This window comes from Colius striatus, chromosome 11 (genome assembly GCF_028858725.1).
Source record: "Colius striatus isolate bColStr4 chromosome 11, bColStr4.1.hap1, whole genome shotgun sequence".
NCBI classification, from domain to species: domain Eukaryota; kingdom Metazoa; phylum Chordata; class Aves; order Coliiformes; family Coliidae; genus Colius; species Colius striatus.
Genome location: NC_084769.1, coordinates 19,943,316 through 19,964,508, shown reverse-complemented (window position 1 = coordinate 19,964,508; position 21,193 = coordinate 19,943,316). Strand labels below are relative to the sequence as shown.

The 21,193-nt window shown below is 38.6% G+C and overlaps 1 protein-coding gene across 1 annotated transcript in view; it reads left to right on the top strand.

The window, feature by feature from the left end:
* FIGN (fidgetin, microtubule severing factor) overlaps positions 1-17,204 on the top strand; it is a 40,080-nt gene extending 22,876 nt beyond the window's left edge. The window contains exon 2 of the mRNA XM_010197261.2: positions 14,956-17,204. Within this exon, the coding sequence (XP_010195563.2) occupies positions 14,964-17,204 (2,241 nt within the window). The 5' untranslated portion in view covers positions 14,956-14,963. The remainder of the gene's footprint in view (positions 1-14,955) is intronic.
* The last annotated feature ends 3,989 nt before the right edge of the window (positions 17,205-21,193 follow it).

Below are 21,193 nucleotides of genomic sequence, written 5' to 3'. Positions count from 1 at the left end.
TCTACGCTACTGTAGAAGGTGCACGTGGACTCCAGTTTCTGCTATTTATGCTGTCTTTTGGTGGAGTTGTCTCAAGACAAGCCACTCCAGGGCTCACCTTAGGTTTTGATAACAACAAGCATTACCACTAGAGCTGTCTCCGCCTGCTTGGCCGTGACCCTGTGAAGACACTGGAGGCAATGGCTGATGGCAGCGCCTTAACTTCAATGTGGGTCTTAATTTTCTTCTCCCTGTGCTTTCTTTTAGAATCCTGTTTCGGGGCAAATTCTTCCTTCAGTTTAACTTGCCTCTGTAGCTTCACCTCCTTCTTTGACTTCCTACACTTTTTTGCAATTTCTTATGCTAGTCTGCACTCATGTATATGTAACACTCCATCTCGGGGTAGCAGTCTGTAAGTAGTGTAAAATTTAATAGGTCCTACTTATTCAGTGGAAGCTCCTTTAAGAGACAGATAAAGAAGGCTTTTGTGATCACGTTAAGCAGGCTAGAGATATCAGAGGGAACAGTCTCGATTTCTATTGAAAGTCAGGCATTGTTTGGGGTCAACATCTTAGGTGAGCAGACTGGTGTTTTGTAGGTTTGATAAAATACTGATGGATCTGAGACTGAAAAGTGGGGTTTGTTGTTGCTGTGAGTTTCTAGAGGTTTGGTTATGGGGTTGGGGTTGTTTTTTTTGTGGTAATGCTAGGCTGCAGAAGGAATGCACTGAAGGTTCCCCTCTTATGGCAACCATAGTTTTATAATGATGCCTAAGGTACACCCTGTGGATGCTGCCTTTCTGTCAGCTTTAGTTTTAAGGTACTGAAAATATCATAACGTATAATACTGAAGGACTTATTGATGAGCAATTGAGGCTTCAGAGCATCGGGGCTTAGTAAAATCAACAGTACAAAATGCATGTTTTGTATCTTAGAGTGTGGGGTTGTCACAAATGATGTGAAATTTAATGCATTATTCAGAAGTACAAGAGGAGGTAGTCCAAAGCAGCTGTGGAGTCTCTTTCATTTTATTTTATGGTTTTCTGTTATATTATTTTACAGAGAGCAGAAACTAAGTATGTGGCTTAAAGGTGCAGAGTTTGGAATTGCATGATAGGGTAAGCAGCATCACTAAAAAGTGTTGGATTTGAGTACAAATTCAGCTCAGACTTAAGAAACTGGAAGATATTTTGATCTGAAAGCTACAAAACCCCATCTGGGAATGAGTTCTGGGTGTGGGGTTGAGTTGGTTTGGTTTTTTTTTTTCTTTTTTCCACTTTGTAGTACAAAGAAGCACATACCACAAAATCAAATGAAACTGATATTAATTTGGTAGTCTCAGTTCTCATAGTCCTATTGATTCAGAAAACTGCAAACAGATATGGAGGCTTAGAGGCTGCATTTAAGATTAGTGAAGTTTGAGAGGTAGGGTATAAGAAAGATGTAGTAAGAGCACGCATTCAGTAAAGGAACTCAACATCTTAATGTGGAAGTCTGATATGAAAATCTGAGTTCAAGAGAATTAGTCTTCATCATTTTCTTGGTGGTTTCGTAATTGATTACTTATCTTTATGCACTTTTTTTCCAAAGTCTTGGCGGCCAACACAGAATCTCTAGTAAGCAAAACAACACTTGCATCCGTATGTATTTCTTCTCCTAGCAGGAGACGAAAAAGAAGTCTTGGTCATTTCTTATTGATAACTTAAAGTATTATGTCAGGCCTAAATCAATCTGGTGAGACAATAGTGGCTATTGCTCAAGATTCTCTCTGGATATTTAATTAGCTAGAGCTTATACATACAATTTATTTTCTTTTTTGCTTCTTTCAGCATTTGTTAGTAGTACTATTGATATGACCACTGCAGCAAGGTGTACATCTAGTTAAATTGAACTTTCTATTGATGAAAACTTATCTCTTGCTCACGGCTGTGTTTTATGAATAATATATATCACAATGTTACAGTTCCAGAGCTGTGGTGTTCTTTACATTAGGAACTGGAGTTTTTGGAGCTATGTAGATACTAGTTGATGGCATGTGAAATGTGTAGGAAAAACAGCATTAGCCGTATTTGTGTGTATGTGCATGCATAAATATATACCCATATTATACATCCATAATTCTATTTTGAAACCAAACAATTTGCTCTATTCTGTCTCGAGCATTTTCAGCTGTTACTGTGGAAGGAGAACTGACAAGTGTTTCTTCAAGTATCTCTTTTTATTGGCCATTTTCATTCATTATCATTCAGCTGTCGACAGCAACATTTAGTATTTGTATATTAATGACTGGAAATTGTTAGGTGATGGAAGAGCAGTCAAACAAAGCTAGGTGGAATTAACTTTATGCATGCTAGCTAGATGATACCTAACTTACAGTACTGTATGGATTCCCCAAATACACTCTGATTAAGAACCATTTACAGAGCTAATCCAGTCTATTACAATCTTTTAACTAGTTTTAAAATTTGCTCAGTAAATATTATTGAAACCCAAGTATTTTCAAATATATTTCCAAGGAGGGGAAAAAAAAAAGTCTATATTGCAGGAAATCTATCATCACAGCTACCAATTCCTTGAGCTTAATTATGACACTACTAAATGTGAAAATCTATTCAGCGCTAGGAACACTTTTCACATTACATTCACGCTAAAGATTGGCTGTTAAGAGCTCATTACTGCTAGTTTTCTAAAGAGCGGTTTATTAAACACTGTTACCTAATAAGCATCTTTGGTGGTGCAAATTGCTGAAAACAGTAATGAGTCTGATTAGACTTCATTTCAATTACGACAGCTTGTCTAGCAAAAAAAAAAAAAAAAGAAAAAAAAAAAGAAAGAAATCTCTCCTCCATGCTTTGGAATCTGGTTACAAGGCATTAGATGCTTTAAAAGGAAAATGCCACCTCTGTGTTTCCTTTCCAACAGTTCAGTAATGAATAGAGAGCTGTCCAAGTAGCCATCCAATTTAACACATTGGAAAACTATATGGGCAGCATTGGAAGCACAATCCCGTTTGCTTAAAAATTCTACAAAGGCTTTTCAGTTAATATATCTAAATAGGGTCATATTTAGATTTCCTCTGCTTCCCTTGAGTAAGAATATAGAGCCATAAGAAGAGAGAAAATTAAAATGATTCATTCCTACCTGCTTTGCAGAGGTTATGCATTCCTCTGATTAGTGTAATGCACCTTTCAATTGCTATCTGTAAATCTTTTACAGATCCGTAAGATCTGTAAATCTTTCACTTGCAATCACAAAACTCTCACAGCTTTCACAGTACCTCATAATTCAACCTATTTTGATTTTTTCACTTCTAAAACATGATTTTCAATGTAAAAATGAAGTGTTATAAATTTATACCACTGATATGAAATACTTCAGTGAATATTTATTATTTATGAACCTAATTTTGGATGTTAAGTATGACTAACTGTATTAAAGTTAACCTTTCCTTGAGGTCATTCCTGTATGTTACTTACACATTCTGGATGGAAAGAAAAATGTTACCTGAAAAAAAAATAACGTGATAGCTGCTGAATGTTTACCAAAATCCTAAAGTTCCTGTTGATAGCGTGTAGCATTTTTAATACTAAATTCCCATGGATGCACTTCTATATTGTTATTTAACTTAATCTTGGATGGAGACTTTTGTAACTAAAACCTTGTGATAAATTATGCCTGGAGAAATAATAGAAGGACACAAATGTAAGATGCTGTGCTACTGGAAGTGATATGTTGGTCTGGAGTCTCAGAGTGTGACTGAAATCAGACATCTGTCCAGTCAGTTTACAGCAAATTTTAGGAAGGTTTACATTCAGTAAACTTTGAAAACCACCTTATTAGACATAGGAAACAAATAACAAACTGAGCTAGTGTAGCAATATCAAAACTCTCTCTCAATTTTAATGAAATATTTTCTGTGATGAGTTTTTATTAAACATGTGGCACAAACCCCTAATGCTGGATAACAAAATATCATTTCTGTAATTAACTGCTGACTAATTATTGTCTTGAAAGAAAATAATACAGTAAAAAGCGGGGAACATTTATCTCCTTCATGATAAATTGTAAACTTCAGCCATTTTTGTGACTTCAAACCAGAGAAGTGACAGGAGAATCAAGCACATGAACCTCAGGGTCTAGGTGTCTCGTATTGACACCAAAACCCCTTCTTGGCTCCTTTGCGACGTTACCTTTTTACCTTCTCTTTGAAATTCTTACAGTTAGCAGTGATACATCTTGTATTTTGTGAGAGAAAGAACTTTCATCACTGTGCATCATCAAGCATCAAGTAAAATAGTGCTTTTTTGTTTTTTAGAACATCATACAAACACAATGCTATTATTCAGCTATACAAATGTGTGCCTGTAGTGTGCTTTGAGATGCTAATCAGTGGAGCTTGACTTCTGTACCCTGAAGCAAATTTTAAAACTATTTCATCATTAGATGACTGTGTATGCAATAACACTATGGACAAAATTACAGGAAAAATAACACAGTTTATTTTTATTTAAGCTATCCTTAGTGCTTAGCTAGTTATTGATATGATCATTGCATGGTTTAGATTTTTGTTGTCTCTTCAAGGCTGCTTAGAGAAAAGGCTGAACTTGTGAGATAGCGGCAAAGTAAAGTGACATTTTATCAGTCGGGCTCTATAACTTCTTTCTGTTTTTAAAGCTAGCACATTACTCTTTTCTGCCCCTTGCAATGCCTGTGGACCTTGATGACATACTGTGCATTTCAGGACATGGTTTGACTTTTCTTGTTGCAGGATGAACTTTGCTCATTTTGAGAAAAGAGAACCAACATGTAATACTAGGAATTAGTTTCTTTTCCTTCCCCACTCTCTCCAGGAATATGGCAAAAATATCGGCACACACAGAGTTAATTTTTTCAGTTAAGACACTCTCTCTCTGGTGCCTCTGTGTGTGTAAAATATATAAATGTATATGCATATATATAGAAATTGCTATATTTGTCTACAGAAAATTTCCTGTTCCTCCTCTCCCTGTCCCCCAGATAATTTGTCAAGCTAACTGAACAATCTATATAGTTCCTTTCAAATGCTCTGGAAACAGTACACTAAGTCCCAAACCAATAGCATGCGAAAAATTGTCTATTTTCCTTTTCCAGTAGTTAATTCAGGTACATTTTATTGAATGAGTAAGAAAGAATCTTTGGAATCTGTAGAGTACAGTAATTGAAAGGCTGAAGTGGGGAAAAGATTTAGCTCAGCTTAGTGTTTCTAGGATGTCATTTCTTTGGTTATGCTTCTGCTTTTAATCTTGTTTCTCTGCTTTGGGGGGAGCAGGAAGGAAAGGAAGGGTCAGCTGCTTGCGCAGCCAAGCCCGGGAAGGAGCTGTGCAGAAGCTCTCTTTTCTTTAAGAGCATGATTAGTACACTTCTGATGACTTAGCTGAGGTGTTCCCTACCTTGGGGTGGAAATCTCAGGTTCCCTGTGTGATAACATCATCCCTTCTTACAACGTCATCTCTCACTTTGAAATACAGACATTGTTTGGTTGTGTGTGTGTTTTTTTTTTTTTTTCAATGGAGAGACCAAATAGATATACAGGTTGATAATACAATCCTTTTACACAGGATATTCTCCTTGGAAAGACAACGTGTGACAGCGTTAGCCGCTCTGATGCTTATAGAGAGAAATGTGTGTGGTACGACAGGAAAAAGGGAGAGAGTGGATGAGCTCTGCTAAGAGCTCCCTGCTCTTAATCCTGGGCCACGTCAGGAGCATTCTAAAGCAGTTTATCTTCATATGTCGTCTTGTATATAAGAAACAACGCTAAACCCACCAAAACTCATTTCATATGTAGCTTTTTCCACAGCCTTCAGATCAAAGTTATTTTCTTCAGGCTGGACTAAATTATACGCAGGTCCCAGGAGTGAAGGACACTGAATTAATGCACTATGTCACCCAGTCCTGGCTATAGAATATTTTTATCGAAGTGTGAGACGCAACATCTCTTTACTATTTCATTAAAAATTAATGTGCAGATTGCCAAAAAGGAAAATGCATAAATAACACAAACAAATTTTGCAAAAGCTTTGTGTGCCATGGAGTCATCTTAAGAAGGATTTTTTTTCTTGAGTATCAGATTACTTCTATATATACATTTAATCAGTATTTGTTCTCATTTAGCTAATTAGCAGAGCTACTCTAATCTCAGTAAAGCCACTGTTCATACCTTTCCTATGTTGGTACGTTTTTGAGTAAGCACTTTGAAAGGAAAGCAGTATTCCTGGCTACAGGCTGGAGCATTGTGCTATTGGCCCATAGAAATTTGCTTTTTCACTCTTGTTAGTTGAGTGTAATGGGTCAAACCTGACTACAGCTATTTGAAACTTGCAGAAATTGATCTTTGTCTTCATATTTGTAAGGCGAATAGGGCTGGTTAGATAAATCTCTAGAATTAACCTCTTGCTTATACATAAAGCTATGAAATACATCATTTTTTTTAAAGTATGATGACTGAAAAATATATAAAAAATACAATGTAGTGGCATTTCTACAGAGTGATGCAGCTGTAAATTGGAGGGAAATATATTTTAAATAATTCTTACTACCTAACTTGGTCTTGTGTTTGAGAGCAAGATTATTTTCTAACATTTTGGAACAATGTGATGTGAAAATTAATTAAACATCATTTAAATCTCTATTTATTGTGCACTCACTTTGTTCAAATAAAGTATGTCCCTTTATGGCAGTTTTAACCCCATTTATCCTCATGCACAAGTGCTCACCTGTTATTTACTCACATAAGAGAAGGTCGATACTGCCGAACAAGGGGAGTGCTCTGTTGTGACATAAAACATACATATTCATTAGCTTTGCTGTCCCTATGGACATGAGTGGTATGTCCTGATGATCTTCATTTGGCAAAAGGAAGTGATCTTAAGAAGGAAATTGTCTTAATGGATTTAAGATTTGGGGGGGACGGGGGGGGAGGAGGAAAAAAAAGCTTTTACAAATGCTTTATTTATGGCGAGGAAAGCAATAATTCTAAGCATGAACGAAAAAAAAAATCCTGTAAAAGGAAGTAATCTACTGAGTCATGATTAGCAGTAGAAATGGAGAAGATAATAGAATCCTACATTTGAAAATTATAATTTTTGGACATCTGGATTTTTTTTTCCTGGAAGACTTTAGGTCACGATCTGAATGTTCAATATGAGACTGCCTAGTGCTAAAAAAAAAAATCGTTCTTTTTTGCCTCTCACTTACTTGCTAAAAACCAAGTTCAGACTTCTGTGTTTCACCTTCTGCAGTTGATTATGTGAGAAACACGATAAAGCAGTGAGTGAATTTTATCTGCTCTGCTTTTAAGGATTCATGTTATGTTCTTTCAAGGTAAATATACCTCAAACTCCACTCTGGAAGGGGAAGCAAGGAAAAGGTTGCTTCTGCATAATATGCATAAATACTTGTGCCAAGTGGCCAGACTCCATATTCATTTATGATTGCATTTTACCATGTGAATTTTTTCATTCTCAGAATTGCTAGTTGTTCTGGAATAGTTATATTGATTCTTACGTTTGTATTTGCATAAATTGCAGATTATGTGGTATATTACATCTTTTAAAAATACATTCTAGATATAAGCATGTGTTCAGTAGACTACAAAAAGTGAGGTTTTTTTAATATTATGCTTACTTTACAGAAAAGTAAATAGTGTCCTTCTGAATATTCTCTTGGAAATTATCATGGTCTTACTTCTTTGGTATTGACAAAATATACTAGGTCTTTTAAAGATGTGGTACTGTTCAGAGGTACTTGACAGAAGCTGCTTGAAAATTTAAAGCCTAGGAAAAGGAAGCATTGTAATAGGTGAAAACTCATTGCAATTATTGTCTTTGTTAGTGTGTTTTCTAGTTGTTTTGAAAAGCTTTAAGAGCAAATGAGTACAAGGAGAGCAGACTGCTATAGTAAACCATTTTAAAGATGAGCTACTATTAATCACAAATACGACCAATTCGCTGTGTGGAAGAGTTCAGACGCGTGCAGAAATGGCTTTACTTGTGGTACACAATCATAGTGCATCAATGTGATTATTCTGCAAGGACAGAGCCCTGAACTGAGAATGTTTTTGCACTTAAGGACTGCTGCTGCAAAGAAACTGATACCTCCAAGATGGGCAGCATCCTGGGAGGTCCCATGCAGTGCCTAAGCAATAGCTACAGTCCTTATCGACCACATCTGTGGCCTGCTGCTTGGTTGGCCTATGAATTCAATCTGTTTCTACTGTCAAAATATGATAGTGTCATCTCTGGACCCAGTTCCCCTTTTCTTCATTGACTGTTATTTCTCCTTATTTCTGTTTTTTAAGGCCTTTGAAGATGATGGACCTGTTAAAGGCCGTTTAGCCAGAAATGTCTTTGTGACTATCAAAGGCACTGCTTTATGTAAATGGCAGGGAGGGGGCTTGAAGGGAGAGAACTCATTTGCTGTAAACGTACTGCAATTTGTTCTTGTGAGGTGTGAAAATATGACTTAAAAGGAATAATCATTTGACAGTATTTAAATTAGAAAATTGGGTTGTATTAGTTTGGGATTCCACGCCTGGAATTTATTTTTCAACTGATCCAGGCTATCCTAAAATATGTTGCATTTTTGTTACTACTTTGATCTTTAAGCGCTGTTGGCATATATGTGATAATCAATATTACTTGTGATTTAAGTGGGGATTTTTAAAGATTGTATTGTTTTCGCTATCACTGCTAGATGAGAATCATATTGTAAATACCCTGCCAACAGCTTGCTCCCACTGATGCACATGGCATGCATAGGCTATATATACTAAGAGGAAGAACGAATCCCTACCAAGAAAACGCTAAGTGCACTTTCGAGGCTGATTTTCTTGAGTTTGTGACTGCCATTTACTGAAAAAACTTCCAAAGTTGGCCTGTACAGCTGGGCAACTCAGTTGGAGGCTCATCCTCCCACCGCGTCCTTTGACGTCAAAGGAGTTCCTCATGGACTGGAGCAGAGGTCTTCACTGAGTAATTAGAAAATAAATGTGGGAATCGTTTTCTTGCTGCTTTTTTTTTTCCCTGCTAAACATAATTAACTCAATCCACTCTTCAAAATCCCTCCTGTTTCCAATTAAGAGAGATCAGTTGTACTATCTTCAAACAGCTGAAATTATGCTTATTAATAAAAAATGGAGTGTAAATGAAATGTTTTATCTTGAATTAATTTTTATTGTTATGGGACATATGACAGTATACACTCTTACAAAACATTATCATATTTAGTACAAACCCAGGGAGTTGTGTCCCCTACGTCTTGAACAGTGGTTACAGCATGAGTCATTTATTCAACTCTGTCCCATGCTTAAGAAGGATTTTTAAAACATGGATTCAGGGACTGATCCTCAAGGTACTAACACCTTCAGCTCTCACTAAAGTTAAGAGGTTTGAGGATTCCTGGCACATTCCCAGTGAAGTGCCTATTTAAGTTGATAGCTGTTTTGGCAGAGCTGATCTCTGCACATTCACAAGAAGCAGTCCCTTGGCTAAAATCATTATGGTCCATTGTGTAAATACTTACTTAATGTCTGAATAATTGGAGACAGAGCTGACAGTAGTAGTTTCGTGAGTAGGGACAGTGGTCTTTTGGTGTCTCTAGCTAAATCCGTAAGGAATCCAAAGCGATGAGGATCACATTCACTTACAAGTCTTGGAGGAATGAGAGTTGGTGGTACTCAGAGCTGTGGTTTTGCAGTTGTTTCCTATCTTGCGAGTATGCTCCTACAAGTCTGTTAGGGACAGTTATCAGAAGCATTTCATTGTCTTGTTTGCCCTTGGTACAATCTACAGCACATTAAGCAATGGCTCAGATCATATTTAACTACATGCCTAAAGTTAAGAATCTCATTGAGCTACTGATGTTTTTAAAGGAACCTGCAGACCTGTGCTAGATAGGACCTGAGGCATTCCAGGGATGAACAGGGCAAAAACAGAGATACCACAACAGAACAAGAATTATTTTCTTTTGCCTCAGGTATGTTGAAGGAGTGATTGGAGGCCCCTAGTCTGAACTGAAATTTTAGTAACTGGTTGGGAAGGTTCAAGTGCTGCCCTGTTTCTAGTTATTTGTGCACCATAGCACCGTGTCTTTTAGGTTTTTTTCTCCAGCATCTCTGGAAGTGCAATGCAACCTCTGTCGGTATCTTCAGAAAAACACAGGTGTATATGACATAATTTTAGCTTGATTATTTTATTACAGATGAGAACAGATGAGAGGTTTAGTAAAGTCCCAGTGTCTTTTGTCTAAAGCAGAACATTGCTAACCAAGTTAGTTAATTGGAAGGTGATTGTCACTGTTTGGACTTGTCTATGCGACATCTTAAGTCCTTTGTTGTGTTTTCACCCAGCATGGTCCTAGCTAATATTCCTAGACTTCCATGCCTTCAACAGAAACTCTCCTATTTAACGTGAAAGGATGGCTAGTTATTTCTTTTTATCTTCCTTACAGGGTTATATCAGTTGCAGTGCTGAGCAGTTTGACCTGATACTGAGGGTACCAACAGAGCAGGGTTCTTTTTATGCACAAACTCATTCGGGCTTTCAGCAGGATTGGACCCTGCTGGAAACCCAGGATGTATATAATGTTGTTTGTTCCTTTTTGTGTTCAGATTACAATGCTGTTTTTCCCCTAACGGTGGCATTCTTTCCTTTTTTTTTTTTTTTGAGGCGGTTGTTTATTTTAATTCATAAATCTAAATACGTATGTGGATTTCTGACATATGGAATTACTATATGTGAAACTGATGGAAGTATTATGTATTCGATTTTTTTAAATTTTCAGGCTAAATGGACAACATTAGAACAGAAATACTTGGATCAAAATAATCAAATGATGAAATTGTTGACTATAATTACTTTAAATGTGATTCAGATACAACTGGAAAAATTATGGAGGAAATGTGTACAGTAAGGCTGTCAGGACAAGGAAACATAGATACTGCTAAAAAAGCCTACACTGCCTCTCCTATGTAATGTATTAAATTTATCTTAAGAGCAATTCTCTGATAAGTACATACCTGTACTTAAAGAACAGAATCCTTTCCTTTTGCCTTTTACAGCCCATACCAGCATAGTTTATACAGTTCAAAAATGTCGATAGCTCAGAGGATTCCTAAGTTAGCTAAGCATTTTTTAGAAAATGCATTCAGCTTTGCCTCTGAATTTTCAGAAAATTATTGAGCTAATACACTATCTACAAGACCATGGTATATGTCAGAGTTTAAATTATACAAAAAAAAACCCCTCAGCCTCCTAAAGTGCACTTATTTACCTGATTTTAGATATTTATCAGCATTTGTATTCCCAACAAAAGAAATGCAGGAAGGTGTGCCGGCCCAAGCACAAAGCAACTAAAAAAAATACAATTTAAAACGTGGAGAGGAAGTGGCAGCAAACATTAAGCAATTGGGGGACGGGAGGGGGGAAGTATTTGCATAATTAAAAGAAACCACAACTTCTTTTTTTTTTTCCCCAGTTTGGACATTTGACTTTTGTCAAAACAATTATTGAACTATTAACAAATGAAGTCAAACCTAGCAAAATTTTGATGCTTTACTGATAAGTATCAAATTGAGGAAATGGCTCCTTGTGCCCCTCGGTCCAGGCTGTTTCAGTGGAAGCCATGTAAATACAGTTTTCTTCCCTGCTAACTAATGCAAAAAATATGCTTATGGTTAACTATTAACCTATGCTTCCAAATAACACTAATGATTGCAATGTGCTGGAATAAATGCTCATGTTTCATGTGATGAGAACAGTCCTGTTCTCTTAAGCTTATCTAATCAAAGCCTAATCCTGCCTTTACAGCCTTTGTAAATGCATTGGTATTTAATATGCATCAATAAATAAACTTTCAATTATTGTGCAATGAGCATATCCAAAGATAGCATGACAGTGTGAAACTACTGGTCTATCTAGCAATTATTCCAAATAAAGAACGCTGATGATGTGATTTTCCCCCTCCTCTTATAACAGATAATTCAGATTTTCTGACTTTTTTTGCAGACTCGTAATAAGGAAAATAAATTAATCTAGACAAATAAACTTCAAATAACTGAATTTTACACCATCTAAATACATCTCCCCATTGTGACTACAAATAGAACTATTTTATTTTAAAAGCACATGATCCATTCTAAATAAAAAAAGACCAATTGATGAAATGTTTAAAGTATTTATGAGAGGCATTTTGAAAAGCTTGCTAAGTGGGTAGTGTATGACATATGTTGTTGTGCTATGACCTACTGTATTCTTTTATCTTTAAATTGAATAGTCTTCCTTTTACAAGTCATTAAAGACAATGTGCCAAAAACGTATCCATTAACTACAGTACAAGTACCAGCCCAGCCAGGTTCTCTGTTCCATCCATGCTTATTTTATCTTCTTTTTCAAAAGTTTCACTGCAGCTTTAATGTATTCTTTGTGAAGAGTCTTTTCTCATGGCATCAGCTCCTTAAGTGTGTAAGTGAAACATCAATCTACTTAAGTTCTGCATGTCTGTAATAGAAGCTGTCAATATTTTGGTAACCTTATAAGCCCAATATTGCAGAACACAGATAGGTTTTGTTTGGATGGTTCTTTTTTCTCTTTGTTTTTTTTTTTTTTTAATAGATACAATGAACTTGTATGTCTGTTAGGCAGTTCCAAATTACAAGAACATTAATATTCTTTCATTTTAAAAAAGTTTGAAGTAAATCTCATGACAGTAGAAGAATTTTGGATATTGATTACTTGCAATTAACTCTTGGTGATTTGCTCCTCAGATTTCTAGCCAAATGTAGCAAAGTATAATTTCTGAAAAGCTTCTGATAGTTTCTCATTAAAATTGCAATTTTTTTTTGCATAAGCATGATCTATAATTTCATCCAATTTTGTGATATATTTACTTCCCCTGAAGGGCCATGGTTGAAATATCAGAAACAATTAGCAAAAAAAGATTGTGTTAACGCTAAATGAAAGAAATAAATCTACCAAAAACTCAATCTCAAAGCTGCATTTGTCAAAAGCACTTCTTCAAATTAACTTTTATGGGATAACTCTGTAATTGTTAACAGACATTTTTCTCAAGTTGTCAAAGTGTTTGAAAAATGAGGGAGAAAGAGAATGCTCAGGGAAAATAAAAATCCACACGTAATCAATGGCATGCTCACATGGACTGAGATTTGCAGTACTTGTACTAATGAAATATAAGGCTCCATTAGTGGTACTTTGCAGTTTTCAGACTAAATTTAAATCATTTGGTGATTTGAAGATACGTGAATCCAAAAATAAAAATGAAGAATCCAAATGCAAATGAGTGCAACTGCAATAAAATATAATTGCAAATGAAGCTGTTGCTTTATTCATTTATTGTGTAATTACTGCAATCCTTCCCACCTTGTTTTCAGTATTTCTTAATCATTAAGTCAGAAGCATGACAGCAGTGCCAGCCCTGGCATGATTCTCTTTGACTAAAACCTTGTAAATTAACACAATTAGCACAGCATCATCCTGCTAATTAACTTCCAGTGTCTGGTGCAGTGGTTTTGCAAACAAGGAAGAGGGAGTCAGAAGGGAATAAACATGCCATTCTGTTACCAAACTGTGTGCTGTGTTAGGTTTAGCTCAGCGAGGCTAAGCTGGCCATGTCAGATGCCAGAGTCAGGCAATGAAGAGCTAAAGGGGTTGGGGAGAAAAACAGGAGGGGGTAGAAGCTGTCAAAATAGACTGCAGTAATTCAGAGGGGAGGTAGTGCCACAGATGCTTCATTTCGACTAGGCCTTCTCTTTATCGGCGAATCTGTGCCAGAGGGCACAAGACTGTTTGCAAAAATCACTTTTGGTAATACGAGGGAGATTAAGGAGGTCTGTTTGATCCAGCTGTACAAAAATCATCAATGTATCTACCATGCATAGGTACAAGTCGGAGGGGGTTATCTTAACGCTTGTAAATTGCTCTTATGGGTGTGTGGTGGATTACGTGGGGGGGGGGGGAATAATTCACATCACATTATTTACAAGATTAATTGTTTTAAAATGACATTTTCATTTTTTCTTTTCTTTTCTTAATTTTTTTTTTTTTTTTAGCAGTAGGCATTTCATTTTACAGCCAGCTGTGAAAGACACAGAACTTTTAGGGACTTGGCTTCATTTCTTTTTCCTTTTCTTTATCTTTTTTTTTTTCTTTCTTTTTTTTTTTTTAACCCTCTTTCTTTGTACCCTAGAGGCTGTGAGGCGGGGAGGGGGGGGAAGACAGACAAGTCATGCTTGTTTTTTTTTCCAGAGCCTCAACAACAGAACTGAGAGGCAGAAAGGAGCCAGTTGTAATTCATACCGAGTTGTAGGCTTTGTGTGATGAAAGCGACGGAGCGCTGCCTGGGAGATTGCTTTGCTGCACTCCACGAAGCAGATTTGAAACTGTCGTGGACCACTTTAGATGAGAGTTGGATTATGGAATGACCTGCTATGTCTGTGTCATATTGTTCTGCGCAGGGTGCATTATACTGTGCTAACTAGGTGTTCAGTACCAAATAAGAGAGGTATCCTAGATGTGATCTGTCAGCTGTGTCTCATATTTTTATATTGGTTAAAATATAAAACAGTGATGAGAGAGGACAGAGCAGTTGGATGCCTCGTAAGTTAACAATAAATCTGCACTCAGACTATTTAAAATTTACCGAGTCTTATTTAATTACTTGGAGAAATATGACATTACCTATATCTTTTTAAACCGACAAATAACCCCCTACTGAATTGGCAAAAAATGTGTCTCTGTGTGTATCTCCAATAAACTGATGCCTCATAAGAGCATTGCATTTTCTTTCCTTAAAGATCGATGGTGTTAAGTACAACGCTTTAAAGAGCTGAAGAAGCTGACAGTTGCTGCATTTGAGAACTCATTTAAAAATGTCTTTAAAAGGCTGAGTTTGCTGCTAACTTTGTTTTTTCCTGCCACTCTAGGCTTGAAGATGCAGTGGACGCCAGAGCATGCCCAGTGGCCAGAACAGCACTTTGATATCACTTCAACCACCCGGTCCCCTGCCCACAAGGTGGAAGCCTACCGGGGGCACCTGCAGCGCACCTACCAGTACGCCTGGGCCAACGATGACATCTCGGCTCTCACCGCCTCCAATCTTCTGAAAAAGTATGCAGAAAAATACTCTGGTATTTTGGAAGGCCCAGCTGAGCGACCCATTCTCAGCAATTACTCTGAAGCTCCCTCAGGGCTGGTGAACGGTCGGAAGAATGAAAGCGAGCCCTGGCAGCCGTCGCTGAACTCAGAGAGCGTGTATGCCATGAACTGTGTCCCAGACGTTATCGCCGCCAGCAAAGCTGGGGTAAGTGCAGCCCTCCCTCCCGCAGATGTCTCAGCCAGCATCGGGAGCTCTCCTGGGGTGGCCAGTAACCTAGCAGAACCCAGTTACTCCAGCAGTACCTGCGGAAGCCACACTGTTCCCAGTCTTCATTCAGGGCTCCCATCTCAGGAATACGCTGCAGGATACAATGGCTCGTACTTGCATACCAGTTACAGCGGCCAGCCGACGCCTGCACTTCCGTCTCCTCATCCATCCCCCCTGCACAGCTCGGGACTTTTACAGCCACCACCACCGCCGCCGCCACCAACCCTCGTCCCTGGCTACAATGGGACCTCCAATCTCTCCAGTTACAGCTACTCTTCTGCCAGTTATCCTCCTCAAACTGCTGTTGGCCCTGGGTACAGCCCTGGGGGTGCCCCGCCACCCTCAGCATACCTGCCTTCAGGAATCCCTGCTCCCACCCCTCTGCCCCCAACCACTGTCCCCAGCTACTCTTACCAGGGGCACGGTCTGACTCCCATCGCGCCATCTGCCCTGACAAACAGTTCAGCCAGCTCTCTCAAAAGGAAAGCTTTCTACATGGCAGGGCAAGGAGAAATGGACTCCAGTTATGGAAATTACAGCTATGGCCAACAGAGATCTACACAGAGTCCCATGTATCGAATGCCCGACAACAGCATTTCAAATGCAAACAGGGGGAATGGTTTTGACAGAAGTGCTGAAACATCATCCTTAGCATTTAAGCCAACAAAGCAGCTAATGTCCTCTGAACAGCAAAGGAAATTCAGCAGCCAGTCCAGTAGGGCTCTAACACCCCCCTCCTATAGTACTGCTAAAAACTCACTGAGTTCAAGATCAAGTGACTCATTTGGGAAGTATACCTCCCCAGTAATGAATGAGCATGGTGACGAGCACAGGCAGCTCCTCCCTCACCCCATGCAAGGCCCGGGACTTCGTGCAGCTACCTCATCCAACCACTCTGTGGACGAGCAACTGAAGAATACTGATACACACCTCATTGACCTTGTTACCAACGAGATTATCAACCAAGGACCTCCCGTGGACTGGAGCGACATCGCTGGCCTGGATCTAGTAAAGGCTGTCATTAAGGAGGAGGTTTTATGGCCAGTATTAAGGTCAGATGCATTCAATGGACTGACTGCTCTACCTCGGAGCATTCTTTTATTTGGACCTCGGGGAACAGGCAAAACATTAATGGGCAGATGTATAGCTAGTCAGCTGGGGGCCACATTTTTCAAAATTACTGGCTCTGGCCTTGTCACAAAGTGGTTAGGAGAAGGAGAAAAAATTGTCCATGCCTCCTTCCTCGTGGCAAGGTGTCGCCAACCCTCAGTGATTTTTGTTAGTGACATTGATATGCTCCTTTCCTCTCAAGTGAGTGAAGAACACAGTCCAGTAAGTCGGATGAGAACCGAGTTCCTTATGCAGCTGGACACTGTACTGACTTCTGCTGAGGACCAAATAGTAGTAATTTGCGCCACGAGTAAACCGGAAGAAATTGATGAATCTCTTCGAAGGTACTTCATGAAACGACTTTTAATCCCACTTCCTGACAGCACAGCGAGACACCAGATAATAGTACAACTGCTCTCACAGCACAATTACTGTCTCAATGACAAGGAGGTTGCACTGCTTGTCCAGCGCACAGAAGGCTTTTCTGGACTAGATGTGGCTCACTTATGTCAGGAAGCCGTGGTGGGCCCACTCCACGCCATGCCAGCCACAGACCTTTCAGCCATTATGCCCAGCCAGTTGAGGCCAGTTACATATCAAGACTTTGAAAATGCTTTCTGCAAGATACAGCCTAGCATATCTCAAAAAGAGCTTGATACGTATGTTGAATGGAACAAAATGTTTGGTTGCAGTCAGTGATACTACTTTAAAAAAAAATGTAGTGAATGTTGGCACACACAGAACCTGCTACATAGGGTAGAGAACCCTTTTCAGTAGTGTTAAAATTGCGAAGGGTACTGGGAAGACTACAATTTACCTTGCCTCTAAAGAGTCAGGGTAGACTTGAAGGAAAAGTGCATCAAACAAGAGCTGCTGATCTGAAAAAGCCACACATGACAGAAAGCGCATGTTGATGCTCAGTTCTGTTCAAGCTAGACAATACTCACCAAGGAGCAAGGTGCAAGTGGGTTGATTTCAGAAGGACATGAACCCTGTGTGTTGATTCCATTCTGCTGTTCTTGAGATTTAGTTGCTGTCAAGTGCCTGAAGTGGTGCTTTATTTTTTGTTTGCCTCACAATTACATTGGTGGCATGTGCTAATATAAAGAGCTTTAACTTCAAACATTATTGGACTAAAGAGATGAACGGTTGTGTTGCGACAGAGAACCAGATTTTTGCTATTCTAAGAGCAACAGTATTCCTCAATCCTGTCTGTTCTGCGGTGTTAAACTAAGAACAGGTAAAACAGGGTAATGGTAATCTGGACCTTAATTTCTGCAGTTCATTTCTTTTAATGTTCTGTCTGCAAAAACTCAGGAAAGTGATTGTGATTTGTACAGTACCTCAAAGGAATGTGTTGAAAGCACTATGTACTGCTGAGAGTTATAGGCTAGGCTTCAATGTTACTTTATATTAAATATGTATGTTTACCTCAACAATTGGAAAATGGCAAGGAAAATTACTTTGAATGTATCCAGGAAAAAAAACAAAACAAAACAAACTAAAGCGTGATATGGCTGAAGCTTTACAGTTTTTAAAAATAGAAACAGAAGGATTTCCCAGTGTTCAAAAATGGTTCTTTTGCCAATTTGTCAGATCAAACCAGAGCAGAAGGATTTTTCTTGTTGGTAAACTGTAAGAGTTTTCAGCATATTGCGTCTTGATTATTACGTGATACAGTCTTTAAAAGGTGCATAGATGAAAAAAGAGCCACTTAATCGGTTTACGTTAGCATCCGAAACAGTCAAACGTAAGATTTGGTAGGACTTGGAGAGGCAAATTACCTTAAGCTGTGACTGCTGGCCTTTGTTGCATGGCTCTAGTCATAGTTTTGAGGTTATTTTGGTGAAGCTGTAGGGAGTGGGATCAGTGTAGGTTGCTGGCAGAGCTATGAGTTGCAGAGCTGTTTATAGCAACGCAGTGGACTGTGACCAAACAAGCAGTAGAAATAACAAGGCAAAACGGAACCCTCAAAGTACATTTATTTCCCTTCCCAAACTGTAAAGTTGAGTTTTTGTTGTGTATGTACGGCTCTGTTGTCCTTAATGCAATCTTCATTTAGCATCCATTAGAAATCTTCCAGGCTGGAGTGCCCCCACCATTATTTCTACCTCAGTTTTGTTACATTTCTCTTGGAAAGCAAAGTAGGAAATAGGGCAAAAAACAACACCAACACAAAAGTCAGATTACATTAGGAATGCAAACCTGCTAAACAAGTTTCAGAGAGCTGCTGTTTTTTCCCCTGAAGTCAAGTTTTTCTCTATGTTAGTGCTCTTTACCCCCCTGCCTTTTTCTTCCCCCATATATACATATTTCAGTGTCTTCCTTCTGGAAAGATTAGCTGGCATGTGTGGCATTTTGCTCAGTTCTCTCCCACCCCCACCTCTTTATCCTTTAATGCTTTCTGTGCAACTCTTTTGGTGACAGCTGACTGATGTTGGGTAATGTCTCTGAGCAGGAGCAATGCATGTTGCAGCTGCCCAAAGCCTCTGCATCACGTGAACAAAACAGCCTTGCTTTTTTGAATGTATTTTTTGTTTGTTTACTTTAAAGAGACAGTAACAAAACTGTTGAAAAGCACTGGCATTTAATGTTTCTGTTCAGTAATGTACATTCAAAACCATTAAATAAATGCACTGAAGAGTCCCAAGAAGAGAGATACCAATCTGTTACTAGGTCATGTTTGTCTTCTCAAAAATTGTACAGACCCTGTCCATTTTGTTAAATCCGTGGAGACATTTAGCATTCAGAAAGTTAAAAAGGGATTTTGTGATATTGCTGGAAATTTATGACTCTTGATTATTACTTTCCTTTATTTTTCTTTTAAGATATATATCTATTTAGATAGAACATGCTAAAAACAGAGCAAATAAACCAAAATCTAATATAAGATGGATTCCTGGCAAACATTTTGTCTATCTAGAACTTTGTGTTTTAAGCATAAAAGTACCATTTTAAAAACAGTGCCTTTCATTAAGGATATAGAAAGTAAGACTTAAGAACATCACCTGCTTTTTTTTTTTTTTGCTTTTTTTTTTGCTTTTTTTTTTTTATTTTTCAACAGCAATTACAGTCTGTAGTCCTTATTAGGACTCAGTCTTTCTGCTTCTCCAAATCTCCACAGGCTGCTTCTTCACCCTGGTCATTCCACTACCCTCATATTTGGGAGATCCTGATGTCCCCATTAGCTGTAGGCTCACGCTGATCATACTGGCAAGCATGCTATTGCAGATCACTGACCCAAATTCTGACTCAGATGTTGCCTTTCATATCTGCCATTGAGCTATGCTCATTTGAAAGGCTCAGACAAGTTTTGATAAACCAGCTCTTCTTAACTGTTTCTCTTAACCATGCACCTATCAGATTTTTTTTTTTTTTGGAGATAGTAAAATGAAAGCTACTTACTAGAGTGGGGTTTTTTCCTCTCTTTTTATCCAGTAGCAAATCCAAAACCAAACAAAATTGTAGATGGTCCCTTTGGCTTCTAGCTTTAAATCATTCTCTTTAAAAAGCCACTCTGGGAAATGGATTTTTCAAATGTTAACCAAAGTGAGAAGCACGCATAAACTAAGATGGTGTGAAAACTGCAGGTTCCACACGCATGCACACTAATACTCATTTCCTCCAGGGCTTGATTCAGCTTTGAGGCAGCAGGAGTGGAAAACTTCACCCCTATCTCAGTAGCTGTGAGGAAAGGAAAACAGAGGCAGATTGTTACCCAAATCTTTCCTTACTAACATCTGTCCTTGGCATCACTCTGGGAGTGTGCCTGTTGAATTTAGTGAGAGCTTGGCTAGATAATGTTAACAAGAGGTGTCTCAGGCCTTCTCCAAGAGGTTTCTGGCAGTTCTTTTGATGTCATTTCCTCCAGTTTGTGGTGGGGACTGCGCTGGCTGAACCATCTGCCATGTCCTGTCCTTCTTAGTGCTTTCCTCCCTCCTCCCACATTCAGAGCCTGTTTTCTCCCTAGTGAGCAGGTTTTGGCATGCTGCCGGTCCTTCACACCTCTCAGCAACCTTCTTGTCAAGGAGCGTCCAGGAGAGGCTGAAGCATGATCCTGAACTTGAGCAGATCCCAAAGGTTAGGATTGTTTTGGGGGAGACAAAATATATTCTAATGGTGTCTTGAGGATGAAATATTTGCTGGTCTTTGACATTTCCATGGTAGAAAGTTGTTTGCAGTCTTTTACAACTGGGCGATTGTGGGGACTGCTGCCACAGAAATGCCCGAGTTGGCTGGGGCTTCCTGGCCCTGGGTTTAAAGGAACCTGAAATAGTGAAAGAGCATCTGCTAGACCAGCCTATCACTGCAGATGCTTTACATTGGGGTTTTTTTGTGTGTGAACCCCGTTCTGCATCAGCTTATTTTCTTCCCTGTGTCTTCAGTAACAATTCCTACGGCAACAAAAGTAAAATAAATTGGAGGAATATTTCTGCAAGCTGAAGGATCAATATCAATTCAAGGAGGAGTTCATAATGACCTTATGTGAGAAAGAAATGGAAATACTCCATACTTCTGGCATGTTTCTCTCCAAAATATTTAGAACAATAATGACAATATAGAATAGTTTGCTGACTGAGCTGATCAATGGAATGTGAAGGCAGTTTACTTTAAGGCTATTTACTTTCATACAGATTATTTATCTATTAGTCAGTTTGTATTCTACTCAAATGCAGATAGATGGGCAA